This window comes from Peromyscus eremicus, chromosome 19 (assembly GCF_949786415.1).
Source record: "Peromyscus eremicus chromosome 19, PerEre_H2_v1, whole genome shotgun sequence".
NCBI classification, from domain to species: domain Eukaryota; kingdom Metazoa; phylum Chordata; class Mammalia; order Rodentia; family Cricetidae; genus Peromyscus; species Peromyscus eremicus.
Window position 1 is genome coordinate 64,792,545 of NC_081435.1, and position 21,966 is coordinate 64,814,510.

At 44.1% G+C, this 21,966-nt stretch overlaps 1 protein-coding gene across 1 annotated transcript in view; it reads left to right on the top strand.

The window, feature by feature from the left end:
- Loxhd1 (lipoxygenase homology PLAT domains 1) overlaps positions 1-21,966 on the top strand; it is a 161,523-nt gene that overhangs the window by 33,317 nt on the left and 106,240 nt on the right. Inside the window, exons 5-11 of the mRNA XM_059246129.1 lie at positions 2,088-2,186; positions 11,206-11,354; positions 13,653-13,776; positions 15,288-15,538; positions 19,945-20,080; positions 20,463-20,623; positions 21,599-21,685. Coding sequence (XP_059102112.1) covers positions 2,088-2,186; positions 11,206-11,354; positions 13,653-13,776; positions 15,288-15,538; positions 19,945-20,080; positions 20,463-20,623; positions 21,599-21,685 — 1,007 coding nt within the window. The remainder of the gene's footprint in view (positions 1-2,087; positions 2,187-11,205; positions 11,355-13,652; positions 13,777-15,287; positions 15,539-19,944; positions 20,081-20,462; positions 20,624-21,598; positions 21,686-21,966) is intronic.

Here is a 21,966-nt window from a genome sequence, read left to right on the forward strand (position 1 = left end):
TTAATAAGACCTTTTAAGATTCATGCTACACAGGGGGTGTGGCCTTGTTAGAGGAGTTATGAATTACATCACTGGAGGCAGGCTTTGAGAGCTTAGAGAGTTGTGTCATTTCGAGGTTGCTCTCCCTGCTTCCTGCTTGTGGTTTGAGATGTGAAGTCTCAGCTGTTTCTGCCACCTGCTGCCAGGATTCCCCATCATGATGGACACTTACCCTCTTGAACCATAAGCCCACATAAATTCTTTCTCCTGTAAGTTGCCTTGGTCATGGTGTTTTACCACAGCATTTGGAAAGTAACAAATACAGGTTGTGCATTAAACCAATGTCCCTTCTGACGAGGAGAAGGTAACCAAGGCCATTTGGAGCCTCTGGAACTTGGAAGTGGTAAGAATAGAAACAGCTGGCTGTGAGTAAGGTCTTCCTGATCCTTACAAACTGCAGGACCTCGCAGCCCTCATGAGAAACATGGCATCTGTCTTTAACCTACGCTCCAGGCGCTCGAGGCCCAAGTTTCCAGCCAGTCCCCCATCGGCTTCCCAGGCCTGGCCTCTTCTGCTATCTCAAGGGGCATTTGTGGTTAAGAAAGAGGAGGTGGGCTCTGACAGCGACTGTTCCTCCTGGAGTCTCCAGCTGGGGACAAGGATCAGAGGACCCCACCCCTTCCTCTGTAGGCTTTGCTGAGTGAGGACTGTGGAGAAGGCTGGAACATCTGTTATAGGCTTGATGTTCTCACCAGCAAGGACCATCTGCCAGGCAGTGGAGGGATAGAGGTGTCCTCTGTGCACCCCTTTCAGATGCTGTGGTAATCACCCCTCCAGGCTGATCCTGTGCTTCAGAGAGTACCAGAGATGGGAAACAGGCAGACTTACCTTAGTCCTTTGCTCTCAATGACTTCCTTGGGACTTCAAGTTTTAGGAAATTGAATTCAGTTCGCATTCCAACACATTACCCATAGGGCCAGCAGTACACTAGGGGACATGGAAGGGAGAGAAGAAAGGAGGGAAGGAGGAAGGGAGTCCTAAATATATCCCTTTTTAAGTGTCAGAAGAAATGAGAGGCTTTCTTTCAGGCAACAGGAGACAGGACGAGGCATTCAGTAGCAAAACTCAATGGCATCATACAGATGCCAGTGGAGTTGGAGAAGTCAGAGGGCAAATCCCTTTGGAGCCTGGAGGTGGAGGGCAGGGAAGGGTCTAAGGGAAGTAGGCAAAGGGGCCTTGGCTAGAATAACTAGTTTTTAATTGGCTTAGTGAACTCGGCATGACATATCTGATAGGAAGGGTTCCTTCTACAAGCAAACTAGAAAGCCACATAGGAAGGGAAGGGAGACTGGTCCCGGTCCTCATGTTGCTGACACCCAAGAAAGTCTGGGAGGAATCTCAGTGCCCTAACCATACACATAATCTTCTGGCATTTATTCCCTACCCTAAGACAGACTCCTGATTCTGAGGCCTGGCTTGAGCTCAGCACACTGTCAAGTCTGTATTGACCCCATCTTATGAAGCCATGACTGAGGCTGTGTTTGGGGATACGATGAATTGATTTTTGTCCACTGAATGCAGCAATGGCATAGGAAGCATATGTGGGTCTTTTAACATGTATTTTGCTAGCCACTGTCCATGATTTTAGTCTAGCCTTTGTGTTGTCTATGGCCTTGATATATACAAGTTTTATTTTCATCTCCAGAGTCCAATCTCCCCAGTGAACTTCAGTATTGTTATACCGTGTGGAAAAATGGACAGGAAAAGGTGATGGGGGTGTAGGGGACCCAGTTAGAATCACTTCAGAAATTCAGGGGAGATATGATGGTGGGTGTTGTTTTGGGGTGGCCCTTTGGGAATATGTTAGATGAAAACCGAAAGTCTCTTACCTATGACTTAAGGATTACATGGAGTTTAGTGATGACCTTTTGGAGCCAATGTTGAGTGACTTCTGCCCTGTTATTGACAGTAATGATAGTGATGATGATAATTCATTATCATCTGGACATCCATGGGAAGGATGGATGGTTCAGCAACTATGTATGTACCTATGGTTTTCTCTTCTCGAGATCCTAATGAGGCAAGATGTTCTCTGTCCTTATTCCCAGGAAACAAGTATGAAATCAAGGTATACACTGGTGACGTGATTGGTGCAGGGACAGATGCTGATGTCTTTATCAATATCTTTGGAGAGTATGGAGACACAGGTAATGCGTTTGAATCATTTCCTCACAAGCCATACCCAGAACTACTTCCTAGAGCAGCTGTTTTTTAGAATCCCCACTGAGGACAGCAGCTTGAGCCCCTCCCCTTTTGATCCTTCTGCCAAGCTTCCCTCTTCTCTTCTTGTGCTGTGATTTGCCATGGTTTGTCCTGAACAGTAGGTTGTCTATCTTATGTGGTCAAATGTATATATGTGCGATAGGTTTCCAAAGGGCTCTCTCTCTCTCTCTCTCTCTCTCTCTCTCTCTCTCTCTCTCTCTGCATGTGTGTGTGTGTGTGTGTGATTTTTTCAGAATAAGTTATGCCTTTGTTTGAATTGATTAAAATTGAATAAACCCAAATTTCTCATTTCTAAGAATTTATTCTCACTTAATTTCTTTATTGCTATAAGCTCCATGCTTATGTGGATTATAGTGGGGTATAGTCGAATTCAGTGTAGTGAAGTGGGATGATACAGAGTGGGACTAAAGGGTAGAGGAACACTTGGCCTCCCAGGTGGAGTGGAAGCTGCCCACCGACACAGCACAGGTGCTGGAGGAAGTTCAGGTCACAGGCTGGCGAGGGTGGTTTTTTTCTCACTTCTGCCAATTTAGTGGAATAGCACAGGAGCCAGAAAAGTTACAGAGATGTGTAAATCTGGGGTGGACTACATCAAAGAATTCAACATGGATGGCTGAACTTATAAGGAATGAAAAAGAACTCGTCAGCTAACAGACATGAAGGAGAAACTCAAAAGCAAAGTATTAGCTACGAATCAAGACTGGCTCTGAGAAGGAGGAGGTTTCGTGCTCATCTATCTAGAAGACAGGTTTTCATGCTCATTGGGGGTCAGAAAAAGAGACATAGGTCCTGAATGAGGCAAGAGATTTGAAATTAGGACCGCACATGAGGTCAGGAGCCCCTGAGTCACGGTGACAGCATCAGTGAAAGGCAGAACCACAGCTCATTGGCACCGTCACCGTGTCCCCGCCAGAACCCAAAAACAAAGCAACTGAAAACATACGCAACCCAGCGACTTGAGGGCTGATTGTCACACTAGATGTGTGATTTCAGAACGCTTCTCCTCCCACATAGAATATTTGGTTCAGTCTGGGTGTGGTGGTGAACACTTTTAAACCCAGCACTTGGGAGGAAGAGGCAGGCTGATCTCTGTAAGTTCTAGGCCAACTTGATCTACACAGTGAGCTCCAGGTCAGTTGGGGCTATATAATAAGACCCTGTCTCAAAACAACAGCATGCAAACAACAACAGCGAAACCAAATTAGAATACTTGGTTCATAGCAAGTAAATCTCCATTAGCACTTTGCGAAAACCTTTCTAAGACTGTGGGAGATTCCCACAGAGGAAGCGTTGGGGTGAATTTATTTTCCAAAACTATAAAACACTTAAGGACACAATCCAGCTCGATGAAGCTGCAAACCACACAACAATTGGAATGAAATCCCTAGGGGTTTCAGCTAATGGAGTGATGTGGGATAGCCTATACCTTACATTTTTTAAAGCTGTTAACAGCATGAAGGAAGGAATTGAAGAAGGTAGAGCATCATTAAAAACAACACATTAGGAAAAATAAACAAAACCATAGGAAGTAAAAGTATGGTTAGTAAACTTAAGCATCTCATAGGTGAGTTAATGCAATTAAAGATGATGAAGAGAGAATTAGTGAACTGTACGTGTATGAGCAAAGCCCTCAGGTGGCGTGCAGGGAGAAAGGGTTGGGAAGGGGACAGGAAAAGCCATGAGAGCAGGGGAGGGAGTGAGATCTGATAGAAGTTGAGTAGGAGTTCTAGAAACAGAGGATATGGGGCACAGGCAAGAGGAAATATTCGAAGAGCTAATGGCACGAGGTTTCTTAAGATCCAACAGATTGGAATCATCCGTTTAAAGTCACTGAATAGAATCTATGAAGAAACCAAAAGCAGACAGAAAGATCTTAGAGGCAGTCGATTTGGCAGCTCACTTTCTACAATACCATGTAGACGGATGGAAAACTTCATCATCAACAACAGAGGTTATAAATCCACATAATCACACCTTCAATATTCTCAGCAAGAATGTATCTCAAGCAGCAATTCCATACCAGATAAGCTATCATTCCAAGTGTGTGTGTGTGGGGTGGGGTGGGGGAGGAATTAACAACTGTTTATTCTAGCAAAGAGAAATGGGATTTATGTGTCCTCCACTCATGCGTAAACAGCCACTACTACGTACTCTTGGATGTGGAGGCTCATAACTGAAAATTGGGAGACTGAAGTAATAGAAACAGGTGTTTGAGGTTAGCCTGGGCTACATATTGAGTTCAAGACCAGCCTACCTTACATATGAAGGAAGACCTCTGTCTCTCTTTCACACACACAAAAGTGAACAAAACACTGATAGCCATGTAACAAATCTAAGTGAGCAGCAACCATAAAACGTAACCATGACTAACATAAGGGGCGTGAGGAATGTTTACCCAAAATATTTAAGATCAATATTTGAGAAGAAAATTGGACAAAGCATTATAAAGATTGTCTGTTACCCATCTCCCCATCCCCAGATGAGTTCAACTATCAACTGCAGACTTCATTAAGCTAAATGTGAATATTAAAATGATAACAGCAAACACCCAAAGTAGAAATGTATAATCCATAAGTGAGCAGAATGAATAAAAGAGAATAAAGATACACTCAGTAGATCCAAGTGAAGCAACGAGGAAACCCAGCTGACAGCAAACGTAAATACATTGATTATCACAGGAGTGGGGAAGTCTGTTAGTGAAGAACAGACTGTCTGGCCAGACACACATAATCCCAGCACTTTGAAGGTGGTCCAGGAGAACTGGAGTTTGAGGCCAACCTGAGCTACTAACATGACTCTCTTTCAAAAAAAGATATTCTCATATTATATCAAAATAAAGAAAAAATACAGCTTAAACATACGAGAGGAGAAATTTGGGGATGAATCAGGCAACATGAAGTATTCCGGGAAAATCTCACCAACAGGAAGGAGGCTGGAATAACACTGTACATATTCACCAATGTAAAGATGTAGGCAAACTACTTTGTTAGAAGAAAGGAGTTGATCAGTGGTGGCACACACCTTAATCTCAGCACTTGAGAGACAGAAGCAGGCAGAGAGCTGTGAGTCTGAGACCAGCCTGCTTTACAGAGTGAATTCCAGGACAGCCAAGACAGTTACACAGAGAAACCCTGTCTCAAAATAACAAAGAAGAAGAGGATGAGGAGGAAGAAAAGAAAGGCATGTTACTGATATCATCATCATCATCATCATCATCACCATCATCATTATCATTATCACCATCATCATCTGGGATAGAATATGTTGCAAGATGCTAACAATGCTGATAGCAGGTGTGGAAGCCTCTGACCTCTGTCCCATTTTAGGTTGTCTAGGAGGGATGCAGCCAGGTAAGATGGCAGACTTTGGAGAGGGGTACTAACCTAGGGGCTGAGAATCTTCAAGCTGCGTCATTGGAGAAGCATTTCTCTCTGTCCTGGAGTTGGAGTCTCACAAGGGTATGACCTGGAAGAATCTTGACACCAATCCCAATTTTCTGTATTAACATCCGTACCTGGTAAAGCACAAGGTTCTCCCTTGGCATGATAAGAAGTTGGGGTCCATGCCCTGTTAATGTCACCATATGTCCTTAGCCTGGTCCTTCATCTCAGCATCCTACAAGGTTTGATTGTCTCAAGGACCTTCAGAAAGCTAGTTTCCATCACTAAAGCAATGAGAGCATCCACTAAAAATTACCCAGGACTCCAGACCCACAAATTGTTTATGTAAAAAAAAACTACCAAATATTCAAGAAATAGTTAATGTCCATCTACCATAAATTATTTTAAAGAAAAGAAAAAGAGGTAATTTGTCTAGTTCATTTTATGAATTTTGATGAAAATATCAGGCAGATAAAATTAAGAGAGAAGTAAATAAGTTATATTCATTTATGAAAAAACCTAAATCCTAAAAAAATATTAGCACACTACATTTTTAAATAAACATATGAGTAAGTGATAACATTATGTTTTACAAGTTTTATTCCAGGAAGTCAACAGTAATTTAACACTAGGCAGACTATTCATTGATTTTATCATAGTAGCATATTCGAAAAGAAAAAAATAGAATTATCTTAGATATATTTGAGCTAATTATGATTTGTATTCATTACAGTACTAGAAGGCCTAAGGCCAGAAAAAAAAAAAGACCAGATTATGAAGTAAAAGCTAGGCTGGGTAGTGTGGTGTGCACCTTTAATTCCAGCACTTGGGAGACAGAGGCAGGTAGATCTTTGAGTCTGAGGCCAGCCTGGTCTGTCTCAAAAAAACCAAAAAAAGGAAAGAAGGAAGGAAGGAAGGAAGACAGGAAAGCTATAATGATTGAAGATGAAAGAAGAGACTTGTTCTCCCCTCCCCTCCTCTCCCTTCCCTTCCCCTCTCCTCCCCTCCCTTCCCTTCCTCTCCCCTCCCCTCCCCTCCCCTCCCTTCCCTTCCTCTCCCCTCCCCTTCTCTCCCCTCCCTTCCCTTTCTCTCCCCTCCCCTTCCCTCCCCTCCCTTCCCCTCCTCTCCCTTCCCTTCTGCTCCCCTCTCCTTTGTTCGTCCTTCCTTCATCTCACTTCTTTTCCTGTTCTCTTCCCTCCTCTCTCTCTCTCTTTCCTTCTCTCTCTCTCTCTCTCTCTCTCTCAGTCTTATGATGTAACAGAGATATCTTCTAAATGCTGGGATTATAGGTATGTGTTACAACAAGCTATTAACAACCTTTCATTTTCATAAGCAACATCACCCACCAAATCCAGGAAGATTTATATAGGTTAAAAATCATCAGAATCAACAGAAATTAAAGTTTACTAAAGATAGTCAATTAAAAATTAGTAAGAAAAAGTACTAAAACAAATGATTTAAATATTTAGTGTAAAACATGCTATTTACATTAGAAATTAGTTCATAAGAATGACTCTGGAGGGAGGGCTTTCTGGGAAACACAGGTTTTTGAAAGATATACAGGAATATACAAGTAAATGAAGAGATGTGTCTCGATGAGAAAAGACCCGCCAGGAAGCATGGGCTTCCTGGTTCTTTTTATAAGAGTAAAGCCAACACACAAATGTGGTGGTATTTTACTTGTACTGAAATGTGATTTTAATTGTATGTTAATAAATAAAGTTGCCTGGGGGTCAGAGCTATTAGAGCCATAGCAAGAGCATGGCGGTGGTGGCGCACGCCTTTAATCCCAGCACTTGGTAGACAGAGCTAGGTAGATCTCTGTGTGTAAAAAGATACAGCCAGCATTGGAGACACACACCTTTAATCTCAATCCCAACCATCAAAGACCTGGAAGTCTTTACAGACAGGCAGTGACAAGGCATGGGTTTACAACCAATGAGAAGGCAGAACCGAAAGTCTTTATAAAGACAAACACACAGGAAGTAGCTCCCTTGCGGAGAGCTCTCTTGGCTGAAGCAGGAAAGGTGAGGCTCTTAGTTCTGACCTCTTGGCTTTCTTCTCTGAATCGGCTCTGTGTTTCTTATTTAATAAGACGGTTGGTTCCATCTACACACGAAGCTTAGGCTGCTATAAAAATGTAGAGCCATAAAAAGCTAAATATTGCCAAGATAGCTTTGAAAAACTGGAAACTGTATGAACAGCGTCAGTGGGCCGACTCAGCAGGTAACACTACTTGCCAGCAAATCGGACAACCTGAGTTCTATTCCTGGGAGTCCCACGGTGGAGAAAGAGAGCTGACTCCTGCAAGTTGTCCTCTGACCTATACAATGGCACACACATACGGACCATAGTGTGGTTGCTTCTTCCACATACAAAACAAATAGACGTGACTTGTGAAAATAGGAAACGGTATGAACAACAATAATAATGTGAGATATTTACCCTGCCGGAAATTAAGACAGTGTAGATATTTTTAAATTTTAAGCTACAGCTCTTCAATTGGTCTAATGTATGTGTGAGAAACACATGTGCTGTGGCACATGTGTGGAGATGGGAAGACAACTTCTGTGAGTTGGTTCTATCTTTCCATCATGTGGGTCCCAGGAATCTAACCCAGGTTGTCCAGCTTAGTAGCAAATGGCCTTATGAACTGAGCCATCTCACCAGCCCAATCATAGATCTTTAAAAACTAAAACAGGCTAGGCAGTGGTAGTGCATGCCTTTAATCCCAGCACTCAGGATCCAGAGGCAGGAGGATCTCTGTGAGTTTGAGGCCAGCTTGGTCTACAGAGCGAGTTCCAGGACTGGCACCAAAACTACACAGAGAAAACTTGTCTCAAAAAACCAAACCAACCAAACAAACAAAAAACCAAAAACCAAAAACCAAAACAAAACATTTGTGTGAAGAAGGACAAATAAAATTGTCCAAATGGAGCAGAATAAAGAGCCTAGAAATACATAGAAAGATAGCATTATAAATTATAAATCTGAGGGCAAAGATAAGATGTTTAATTACTGGTGTTTGAACAATTGTCTAGCCATCTGAGAAAAGATGAAATTAGATTCTTATCTTTCCCAAAGCACAAAAATAACTCCAGATGGCTAAAGACTTAAATGTGAAAAAATATTATCAGAATTTTTGAAAGAAATTCTAAGATATTAATTTTTAATTTGACTCTTAATTTAGGGATGCAATTAATAGGCAATTTACCAAATGTGTGTGTGCGCGCGCGCACGCATGCATGCACACACGCACGCACGCACACGCACACACACACATACATTTACACATGTACTCACATGCACATACACATGCATGTGCATGGACATGCATCAAAGAAAATACCAAACAGTCTAAAAAAAATTTTCAACACAGGTTCTTTCTTTGTAACAGCCCTGGCTATCCTGGAACTCCCTCTGTAGACCAGGCTAGCGTTGAACTCACAGAGATCTGCCTGCCTCTGCCTCCTGAGTGCTGGGATTAAAGGCATGCGCCATCATTGCCCAGCACTTTTTTTTTTTTAGTCTAAGAAATTTAAAAAAAATGGAACAAAAGATATGAGAAAAGTGACTGAGCCACATTGCCTAAATGACACAGAATATATGTATATATGTCATACGGTCAAACTCTCAAAAAAGTAAGGAAATATAAATTAAAACTATAATGAGATAGCATTCTATACAGAATAAAAATTTTAAAGCACAAATGTTAGTGGTGATCACGGGCAGTGGAAATGCCCATACATTGCAGGTGGAAATTAGCACCGTGTAAGCATTTTGGAGAGCTGTGTTGCCTGATAAACTAAAGGTGAGCGTACACCAGATGAACAACTATCCCTGTGTGTGTGCGCAGCACAGTTTTTACCAGTGTGCAGAGGAAGGGCACAAAGCTGTCCATTTCGGTGACATTTGCAATAGTTAAGTCCGGAACAACTCAATCGCATGGCCGGAGAAGAAAGCAGGGAGGCTCTTTTGTCGCTTGGCTCCAATAGGACGGTTAATGAACAAACTGTCCCCAGCATCCACAGGGCTCTCTCAGCAGCCTGCTGGTAACTGAGAGAATGAGATTCCACAAAGACGGCAGCAATCCTAGCCGCGGTGGCTTGGCCACAGTGCCTGCTGTGCTTCCGGGCTGCCCGATGTGTGAAAACGCAGATCTCACTCACAGACACCCTGTGACACAGTCACTGCTGTTAGCCTCGCTGTGAAGATGAAGGACTTGAGGCGGAGAGATGTGCTCTGTGCCATCATTTATGTACAAATCAGAAATGGCCACACGTGGCCTATGTCTCTTAGAGATGCTAATGTAGATGTGCTAATGATTCTGGGATGATGTACACCAAGATGAGGGGCAAGTAGGAGAGAGAGAGATGAACAGGGAAGCCTTGCACATGCCGACTGGGTTTGCTTCTTTAAAAAAAAGTGAAAGGTCTGGGAGCCGGAGAGATGGCTCAGGGCTTCAGAGCACTTGCTGCTCTTGCAGAGGACCTGAATTCTGTTCCCAGCACCCATATGGCTGCTTATAACCCTCTGTGACTCCAGCTCCATGGGCTCTAGCACCCTCTGGAGCTCCCTTGGGCACTAGCCATACAAGTAGTGAACTTACATACATGCACTCATGCACATAAAATAAAAACAAATAAGTCTTTTGGAAAGAAAGAGAGAGAGAAAGGAAGGAAGGAAGGAAGGAAGGAAGGAAGGAAGGAAGGAAGGAAGGAAGGAAGGAAGAAGTATCTGGAGCAAACTATACATGTTAGCAATTGCTGCACCTCTCACATCTGGGTGGTGAGTACCTGAATACTGGTAATTATTTTCTATATTTCCTGATGCCAAATGTAAATTTAGAAAAGAGAGACCATGGAAAGATTTAAGCAAAAAGTTGGCACTTTGATGGGTTGAGAAAGCCTAACATGTGCACTCGTGGTCACAGGGATGTGACCACAGAGAATGGCAAAGCAGAGAAACAGGTTAGAATGGACCCGAAACTTTGTGTTCATTGCCCACATGACTTCGGACAAATTGTCCAATTTCTAAGTCTCTGTTTCTTCATTTGCAAGACCAAGATAATAGTGCATCCTTGTTGGGTTACAGCTAGGAGTATGAAATAAAGATCCATGTCAGACACCAACAGTGTCTGCTGATAGCTGCTGGCATTGGGGCCAGGACGGGGGGGGGGGGGGAGCAAATGGGGCCAGGCTCCCAGCAGCAGCAGCCCCAATGCCAAGCCCCATGTCCACTGCTCTAGTTTAGGACAAGCAATGGACAAAAACAAGATGGGACCTTAGGGTAGGGGTACAACTTGGACCATAGGGGCAAAGACCGCAGAATAAGGTTGAAATGAAAAAACCCAGTTATGAGACCCAGGCACCAGCCACACAGGAGGCAAATGGGCTTTGCCAGAGGCTGGAAGGATGTAAGGAACCGTTAGATCCCAACAGGGAGCCGCCCTTGACTTTGTAAGAGCTCTTTCAGTGGGTGGACCATTAAGGCCTCCAGTTCTTCTTTCTTCTCTTCTTTTTTTTTTTTTTTTTTTGTAACTTTCTTGCTTCTGTGCAATCAGGAGAGCGTAGGCTGGAAAACGAAAAGGACAACTTTGAAAAGGGAGCTGAAGACAAGTTCACACTGGATGCCCCGGATTTGGGGCAGCTGATGAAGATTAATGTGGGCCACAACAACAAGGGGGGGTCTGCAGGTTGGTTCCTATCCAAGGTAGGTTCAGCGGCTTGTCTGCAGTCCCTGAGGTGGGAGGGGGATGTCTGGCTTTTCAGAGGCCTGACACTGAGCCTAACTTTCCACTCTCAATTTGCCTGCCTCTGGCCATCTATGCTGCCCCCTTAGAGGCCTCCAAGACTGACCTTGTTAAAACTTCTAGAATCCAGTTCTCTCATCTAATCCACCCAAGGCCTAACTCTCCTCCAAGGTTCAACTTGGAGCTCCTGACCTAATTGCTCTACGTGTGTGGTTCCCCTCATCTGTACAGAACAGAACCCTGATCATCAGGCTGTAACAGTGGAAGTTACTCCAGCACTAAGTGTGGAGGGTGTTCAGTCACAGCCGACACTCTGGATTGGCCTAACATTATTTCACTCGGGTGTCCTCAGCCTGTGTGGGAGGAAATGAGGGCTGTGTAGACCAGAGTCAGGGAGGAAGTGAGGACAGTGTAGACCAGGGTCAGGGAAGAAGTGAGGACAGTGTAGACCAGGGTCAGGGAGGAAATGAGGGCTGTGTAGACCAGGGTCAGGGAGGAAATGAGGGCTGTGTAGACTAGGGTCAGGGAGGAAGTGAGGGCTGTGTAGACCAGGGTCAGGGAGGAAGTGAGGGATGTGTAGACCAAGGTCAGGGAGGAAGTGAGGACAGTGTAGACCAGGGTCAGGGAGGAAGTGAGGACAGTGTAGACCAGGGTCAGGGAGGAAGTGAGGACAGTGTAGACCAGGGTCAGGGAGGAAGTGAGGACAGTGTAGACCAGGGTCATTTGATGCATCTCTGGCCCATCTAAAAAGAATAAACAAGAAATTGCCCTGTTTGGCAGCTTCAGTCTTTCCTCTCTACTTTAGTGGGTGTCTTACCTCTTTAGCCTCCACAGTGGTGTTGTAAAATGGCTCTTGGTGGCCTTGGTGGGTTTGAGCCAAGGTGAAAAGACAGCCGTGCCATACAGGTGGGTGGTCAAGGGGGCACGGCGGAAAGTTATTCACACCATGCAGGCAGGGCACCCACGTGGAAAGTTTTATTAAAGGAGGAGGGGTGAGGGGATAGAGATAAAGAGGGAGGGGGAGAGAGAAAGAGAGGGAAAGAGAGAGAGAGAGAGAGAGAGAGAGAGAGAGAGAGAGAGAGAGAGAGAGAGAGAGAGAAAGGAAAGTGGAATGCACGTAGCCTTGTGAAGAGAGAGAGGAAGAGAGGAAGAAGAGGAGAGAGAGAATGGGGGAGGGATTTTCTCTTAAAGGGGACCTTACATATAAGAGGACATCAGGATGTTGGGCGGATCCCCAAGGGGCAGGACAGAATGCTAACAATTGGGAAGTCTTGCCTTGTGGTCTGGTGTGTCTCTGCAGCCACAGAATACAGTTGGCTCCACCGTGAACAGGCCCACTCACCGTGAATGGGGCCCTTCGCCGTAAACAGCACCCTTTTCTAGACTTAGTCTCACCTATAAGGACTCATCACTCCAGCTCCCTCTTGCCTCTCAGAAGATCTGCTTTTCTTACGGGTTTGTTGGCAGGTGGAGAATATTCCTTCTGGATAATGGCTCTTGCTTTTTAACACACACACACACACACACACACACACACACACACACACACACACACACCAAACAAACAAACAAACAAACCAGCCAACCAAAACAAAACCCTATGGTATATGCTTTCGCTGTTCATCATAGAGTACGTCTGTCTTTCTGGTCTTGTTTTGTAGCTGGGTCCAAAAGGCACATTTTGGGAGGTACTTTCAGCTCTTCAGTATGTTCTAGAAGTCATAACATCACCAACCTAGCTTCTGGTTTATTTGCTTCATTTATGGCCACCTACATTTGCCTAACTGGCAGTGACTGATGCTTTATGACATGACCACCAGGTCCCAGGATTCCTTGTGCCTGGTTTCAGTCTGCAGTTTCCCCTTGCACAGACTCTGCTTCTCACCAGTAAGGTCAGAAGTCCGACCTTCAGGAGGGGAGAAGCAATCATCTCATATGCCAGTCTTCAAATCCCCACCCCCAATTCTTTCATCCCGACTCACCAAGCATACCCCGAGACACCTCTTGCTTCAATTTTCTAAAATGCCTCCAAGCAGTGGAGGATTAGTGGCTGGGATTCAAGGAGGGATGACTGCCAGTCATCCCTGGATGGCTGTATGAGGATTTCCTAGTAGCTGTGTTCTGTGACCAGCTCTCCTTGAGGTGTGAGGAGACTCAAGTGCGTTCTCAGCGTATACTCCAGGGACTGGATGGGGTGGTAGATTACCGGGTGTGCCCTCAGTGACATGTAAGCACATTCTTTCCTCTTTTCTCCTCAGATTATCATTGAAGATATTGGGAACAAAAGGAAATATGATTTCCCCCTTAACCGCTGGCTGGCCCTGGACGAAGACGATGGCAAAATCCAAAGAGACATCTTAGTGGGCGGAGCTGAGACCACAGGTAGGCTGGAGAGCAGTGGGACCCCAGCGGGATCATCCTCTCTTCTCGGGAGTCAGTGACAATGTCTGTGGGCTTATGACTGTGGCCAGGTGGGAGCCAGCTGGGTTTGAGGACGGCATCTTTGCTACCCCAGAAAATGGTCTGGTTCTCTGGGTTGCCTCTGAGGCTGTGGATATTGAAGGATACGGGGCGATGACCCTAGGCATTACTAGCTATGGGTAGAGGGAACTAAAAGAGGAAGCCAGAAGGGGAATTTGTGACCCTCTTACATTTTATATAGTCCTTAGATCCACCTACAGCATAGGCATTGTCTTCTTCCCAACTCACAGATGAGAACACGGAGACACATAGAAGTTAAGAAAGCTGTCCAGGGTCACATAGCTTGGTGAAGACAGACTGGGTATTTGATCTGCCTCCTGAAGTCCCCTTACCACAGATTCCACAGGAAACCTCCACCCCTCAGCCTGCCTGAGATGGTCATCGGGGTTCTAGAAAACTTGCGGGTGCTTTACACATCTGAGAATTTGCTCGTCTGCCAAAGTCCATCTCTCCCTTTGACTGGAGACACAGCCAGAGTTGTGTAGTGTAACACGTAGATGGCAACACAGAGTGGCTCCAGGTGGCCCGTCAGGAGATTCTTCAACACTCTTTTCCCACCACTTTGTAGCCCCTGCATTGCCCTGCCGCCCCATTGCACCTGCTCATGACCACCCGCCCATGCTTCATCCGAACACCCATACCTTCTGCTCTCCCGGACATTGTCACCTGCGTGTCTGCCCCCTCCTCTCCTCTCCCCGCCTTGTCTGTTCTTTCTTTGTTCTTAAACCCTGGGACAGAACAAAAGAATGCCAGTAAGCCCTTCACAGAACTTCTGGTTCAAATGCTGCTGCTCTCTCTTTTTTTCTTTTTGCCCTATTTAGGAGTTTACTTAGCCCTCGGTGATTCTTCTGCATAATTCCAAGGGCTCACAAGGCCTCCTGACTGATCAAAACCCAGGATGACCCAACTTAGAGTGACCCTCACTCTTCCTCAGCCCGGGTGGGAAGGGAGATGTCAGTGCCCTCTCTTAAAAGTTATATTTTCCAGCAAAAGAGCAAGCCAAATGAACTAGATAGGCCAGATATAAATCTCCATCAATGGACTTGACTGTTATAATTAGATTAGACATAACAAAATTTATCTAGCAGCTATTAATAATGTACACACGGTAATTAACATTAATAATACGTACTATTCTTAGAAGCTCAACTTCCTCCTTCTCTTTGTTTCTCATAATCAGTGCTGACAGTTTCCTGAAATAACAGAGGCAGTTCATCCCCAAACTCACATATACTAACACACAATGTTGAAAAACAAAATGAGGTTGTGAGGAGCATGGATATGGTCTGAGTGAGTAAAACACGAGGGGACACATGGGTGTGTGTGGTAGAGTAGTGCCATAGCCAAGACAGAAATGGGGGTATTCTGATGCAGTCCACTTTGAATCCTCTCTGCCTCTCTTTCCACGCCAGCCATAACGTATGTGGTCACCGTCTTCACTGGGGATATCCGTGGAGCTGGAACCAAATCTAAAATCTACTTGGTCATGTATGGAGCCAGAGGGAATAAGAACAGTGGGAAAATCTTCCTGGAGGGTGGCGTGTTCGACAGGGGCCGCACAGACATCTTCCACATCGACCTGGCTGTCCTCCTTAGCCCCCTGAGCCGGGTCTCCATTGGGCACGGCAATGTAGGCGTCAACCGAGGCTGGTACTGTGAGAAGGTAAGGTGCCAACGTGTGAGCATTCTCGGGTTCAACAGCTTCTTCAACCTCTACGTACAAACTCTACCCTGCATCCCTGTGACGCCTGCTCTCAGTTGTCAATTACATCTGGAATGAACTAAAAGCCCAAGCCGCCGGGCACACCTGTGAGGGATCTTTTAGTTAATTAGATCATTTGAGGTAGGAAGACCCATCCTAAATCTGGGCCACACCTTCTGGTGGCAGCCCTTACATAGGACAAGGAAGAAGGAAGCTCTTTTCTTTTTGCCTGCTTGCCTTCACTCTCGCTGGCAAATCCATTCCTTTGCTGGCACGAGAGCCCATGTCTTCAGGATTCCAGTGCATACTGAATAGCAGCTGGTACACCCAGCCATGTGGACTGAGAAACCACTGATTCTTGGACTTCCTATTGGTAGACAGCCATTGTTGGGCTGGCTGGGCCACAGCCTGTATGCCACTCTAATAAATCCCATTTATATGTGTGTATATACATGTATGTATACGTACATACACACACATACATATATAATCATTCCATCAGTTCCCTTTCTCTAGAGGACTCTGAACACAACAGTCTTATTTTCTACTTCTCTTAAACCAATCAGTTGTAGAGTATATGGTACTCTCTTGTACATGATCGATCATGTCCCTGTTTTTTGTCTTGTTGGTAGGGACTTATAGGAGTGGGGGCTGTCTCCAAACACAGCATTGGTTACTATAGGTGCATACCTGACAGGTACAAGTGACATGTGGTGGTGTTTCCCCTTATGAAACAATCAACAACAATTTTAAAAATGTGTCTATGGGACCTGTACATTGCCTTGAGTCCGGCCTGGCCTGACAGGGAGTTCCCATGCAATCTGGATTACAGAATAGGGTCCTTATCTCATGAAGAAAGAGGAGGAGAGAAAGAAAATGGTAATTTAGTTAGTCAGCCTTTCCCTTGTGTTTAATGCTTCCTGTATTGTTGGGGAAGTTTATTTATCTTAAAGCTATGAAAATAAGGGGATGGGAGCTGGAGAGACGGCTCAGCAGTTAAGAGCACTGGCTGCTCTTCCAGTGCTCCCAGAACCCACACGGCAGCTCACAATCATCTGCAACTCCAATTCCAGGGGATCTGACACCTTCTTCTGGTCTTCAGGGTGCCCAGATATAGTACACAAACATACATGCAGACCAATACTCATATACACTAAAGAAATAATAAAAATTGTTTAAAGCTACGGAAATATACTCCTACATTTCCTTCTGAACATGGTAAAGTTTTGGCTTTCCTAGCCATGTTTAATCTGCTTGTAATTATTTTTGTGAGGTAGATTTTTTTCCAGATATATATTAAAATATTTTAGCTATATTTATTAAAGGATTTACAAACTACAGTAAAGTTCCAGGGCTAGAGAGGTGGCTCAGCAGTTAAGAGCTCTCACTGCTTCTGCAGCGGGCCTAGATTTGTTTCCCTGCTGGTGACTTACAACTGTCTGTAACTTCAGTTCCAGGGATTCTGATGCCCTCGTCTGGCTGCCACAGGTACTGCACACATATGGTGCACATAAATACATGCAAGCAAAACACTGGCACATAAATAAGCACATTTTAAGAATAATATACCTGAACTTCAACCCAGACCTCCTGAGTCAGGTTTTCCAAGATTCTGGATCTTTAACAAGTTTTACGGATTTAGGTGGAAGGATACAGGGTGCTAAACCCAGGGCCTCATGCAAGCTATACAGTGCTCTGTCACTGAGCTATAATCTCGGTACTTATTTTACTCCCCCTCCCTCCTCCACTCCATCTCTCTGTCTCTCTGTTTCTGTCTCCCTCTCTCTGTATCTCTTTCTTTGTCTCTTTATAAGTTTTGAGACAGAGTCTCCCTGTCTTCCAGGTTTGCCTTGCACTCACTCTACAGCCCAGGCACTCTCCAGTAACTGAGACTACAGGCCAATACTGTCTGGACTTAACTTGATAGCTCTTGTCATTAAGGAGGTTTGGGAAGTGATGATTTAGTTTCAGTGGGAAATGAAGCTTTGGGTTTTTTTCCCCATTGAAAGTAAAACCAGTGCTCCCCAAAACAACAAACAAACAAACAAACAAAGCAGATAAAAACCCAGCTCTATTATGCTTTCTACTCTGCCCCATGTATTGATTTAGTCTATTTCTGCACCAATACAGCATTCACTGTCTTCAGTTTATATAGTTGTACTATTTCTGTAGGACAAGTTAAACCCAGCTTACTCCTATTTCTCAGGGGTAGATTGACATCTGTCTTCATTTACTGCCCCTTAAGAGTTTTAGAATCTGCTCCCCAAGTTGATGAAGTGTGAACTGGATCTACAGAATCCCTTGGAAAACTAATATTTTTTTTAATATACCAACTCCCCTTATCTATGAGCATGGTACACTTCTTAAAATTTAGGTCTTTAAACTGTTCTTCTGTGTAGTTTTATTTTTTTCTTCTTCAAGAGAGTGTATGTTTGTGTTGGATATAATCATATAGATCTTACAATTTGTGTCATAAATGCTCTTCAAACTTATCTTTTCTAACTAAGTGTTGTTGATTAAGTACTTTCCATGTACTGAGCTTACATGTAACTATCTTTTAAAGGTTGCATTGATTTTAATCACTTCTCCACATATTCTTGGAATGTCTTCTCTGTCAGCAAGTCTTCCAGAGCTTGGTTGGTCTTCAGGCTCCTTACCCACAGAGAAGCTTACTATTTCTTTCTAAATTTTGAGCACATGGTCTCAGATCTACAGTAGAATGCTGAACAGAAGGCTGAATAGTATATATCTCTGTTTTGTTTCTAATTGTGTGTGAGATTGTGGGGCGGTCATCAAGCCTAGGGCATCATGCACACTAAGCTCTACCACTGAACTACACTTCCCAGTCTTTGTTTTTTTCTGTAAAAGCGACTGCTTCTAATGTTTTATTTTGTTAATTATGTTTGAAGGGTTTGGTATGTGTTTACTGATTAAACACATTCTTTTCTGTTTCTTCAATGTTGAGTTGTTTTCTGAGCAGGTGTTGAATTCTGTTTAATGCTGTTTTTTGTTTTTAGTGAGTTAGTCCTGTGATCTTCCTGTTCCATTAAGTTGATACATTGTACCCTGGATGACTGCATTCTCTAATGATCAGCCAACACTGCACTGCTTCTTCAGGCTGAACTTAGTGATGGTGGATTGGATTTTACATGTTCTTATCACTGACTTGCTAACACTTAATATGAAAATCTTCTATGCAAGTGACACTGACCCCTTGGTTTCCTTTATTATCACTGTTTTTAATACTAGAAATAGTATTTTATTTAAAATCATCTTTTAAAAACATGCTTTAATATGATTTTACTCATAAAATACACTCTATATGATGTGTTCTTAAAAAGTGGTGGATAACATTCACAACATGTTTAAGCATTTAAGAGTTTGGTTTTGTTTATTTGATTGTATTAGTTACCTTTGATATTTGAATCTTCTATATCCTTGGTGATATTTCTTTTTTCTTTTCTTTCTTTTTTTAAATCTATCAATTGCTAAGAAAGTTTTCTGAAATTTCCCACCTCTGTAGCAGATACTTCAGTTTCTTTTCCTAGAATTAACCATCTTTGCTGGGCATGGCTTGAGGCTACGTTACTAGACACAGACAACCCTTTCTAGTGAATTGAATCCTTATCATTGTCTAACAGAAGGGCTAAGAGTCCAGTTAAGGAAGGTACAGTCAACTGCGATCACTTTAAATAACTGACAACAGGATCCACAGAAAGGATGATGCGTAGATGCTCGAGCAGTGACTTCTTAGCCTAGAGAAGATTCTGCAGTGTCCAGGATGTTCCTTCTGACAGCTGTATTGTGAGTGGCCAAGAGGTCAGGGCTCCATGTTCTAAACCCATACACTCTGAGTGTGGATGGTAAAGGCTAGGGGTCAGGATTTAAAGGGGAAAAGTCCAGGGGAAGGCATTTGGCTCCATACTGCATTCTAGATATGAACTGATTAGCTTTTATATGCTTCACCTTTTTCCTACAAAAATTTATTAGGCGGTCTAGGCCATTTGGTTCATATTCACAGATTTTATGGCACACGTGAAGAAATGTGGTGTCCAGAGAGGATACAATATATAGAAGAAAAAGATTTGGGATCTAAGCTGGTAAGTTGGAGGACATATGACAGCTACTGCAAAAGACTTTTCTTTAAAACAGTAATTTTTAAAAAGTATTCTTCATCTGCAAAATACTTCTCAAAAGAGGTATTTTTTAAATTAAGACTTGATGAGAAAGGTAACAGGAAAAGTGCCATTCTTTGAAGGTCCTAGCACAGATACCTGTGCATTTGGTGCTGTGGAGGCCACTAACCACTGTGAGCAGGTCCTGTCAGTGGACCTAAAATAGGGGACTCCTGCTGTTTGCCTTGCCAGGTGGTGGTCCTGTGCCCCTTCACGGGCATCCAGCAGACATTCCCCTGCAGCAACTGGCTGGATGAGAAGAAAGCAGATGGGCTGATCGAGCGGCAGCTCTATGAGATGGTGTCTCTGAGGAAGAAGCGGCTGAAAAGTAAGTGTGAGGGACCCAGAAGTAGGTACAGGCCATGCACTGTTGTGGAGAAGACTCCAGTGTCCCCAAACTGAAGGAGCTGCTGTAATGGACACGGGGTTAAACTGAGTGATTCACAACAGTGAACTCTGAATATACTAGTCATAGGATGGTGGACTCAGTTCTTCCCCACTGCTAAAATGTAGTAAGTCTTTAGCCATTAATAAGACACTTAACCTTATTACCTGTAATAGCAAGGGACTCAGCTTTATATTTGGCACTTGTATAGTGGGTTCTAAGAACAGACACAATTGTGTATAAACTCCAGTCCTAATCATTTGATTTTTTTCCCTCCTTCTCCCTGACACTTGGAGTTTATGATTCACCCTGGCCTGTGTTGTAGAATTTCCTTGGTCCCTTTGGGTCTGGACAACTGATCTGAAGAAAGCTGGTACCAACTCACCCATCTTCATCCAGATTTATGGGCAAAAGGGGCGGACAGATGAGATTCTCCTGAATCCCAACAACAAATGGTTCAAACCGGGCATCATCGAGAAGTTTAGGGTAGGAAGGGGATGGGATGGGAGGGGAGGGAGATGGGAAAAAGAGATGAGAGAGGTACAGGACATGAGGATCCAGTTTTCCATACCAGATTTTGGACCAAGTTTAAAGACAAAAAGGTACATTAGAGACTTTGGGCTCCTACAGCAGTGACAAATTTGATGATTTATATGCAATTTATTGAAGGTGATACAATTTATATCTGGCCTTCTATCTGAAATAGTCTAGGAGGAAGCCTGGGGGGGCAGAGCAAAGGATAGAATGCTTGGAGCATTCAGGAGTAGGGTGAGTGGGGCAATCGTGGGCTCAGGGGCACACGTCAGACTGCTCAACCTGGCTTCATTCAACATAAGGCCCGACTTCTAAGGGGAAACGTGAATTTTGGAGCATTTGAAAGAAAATCCAGCTTTGAACTTTGCAGTATGTACACAGAGCAAGTCTTTGCCCTCAAAAGTGCTGCTTCGACCTTTGGGGAGAAGAATCTGTAATTGGCTGCTGTCCTGTCTGAGCACCCCACTGATACCTCTATTCTAGCACCAAATTCATTGGTCTTTATGTGTTTGTCTTCTCTGCCAGACTCGGGCCCCCGGGAAAAGGGCACGGCTGCTGTATTGATCTTTTTGTCTGCCTCGGTGCCCAGTAGACTCCTGGGGCTGCGGACCTGCGCTAATTTGCAGGGCTACCATATGAATTTTGTTCCTGGAAGATCTCTTGGCTGAATCCCACTGTGGGTCAGTTATTTTTGTTCGGTTTCGCCAGCCCAGACTGAACACTAGTTTCACATAGCCATCTTGGTCCCATGAGCCACTGGTTACCAGGAACAGGAGAGAATGGAATGTTTGAGTGTGGCTCGAAAGCAAAGCCATCCTTACTGGGAAAAAGCAGCCCAAAGGAGCACCCACTTGCCTGTGGTCAGTTACGAGGACAGATGTATTTCCATGACAGTGTCCACACAGAACTTTTAATTTTTCCTTGTAGATGGAGCTCCCAGATCTCGGCAGGTTTTATAAGATTCGGGCATGGCATGATAGGCAGAACCCTGGCTCTGGATGGCATTTAGAAAAGGTAATACCTTGGAGGATCGGGAGGATCCAGAGCCACACTTCTTCATGATCATGTCATCTATATTTGCCTCTGTATTTGTTAGGATTAGAGGTGGGAAGAGTAGACATGGGCTGTGTGTTGGGGACAGGTAGGGAGAGGTCTTCCAAAGTAAACAGAGAGACTGCTCAGGTGTCCATGGGTTTGCATTCTGTTCTGTTATCCAGAAGTTAGTTGAGTATAGACTTCTAAGAGACCAGGGAAAGAAAGAGGAGGCTGATCATCTGCCTTCCCCAAGAGTCACA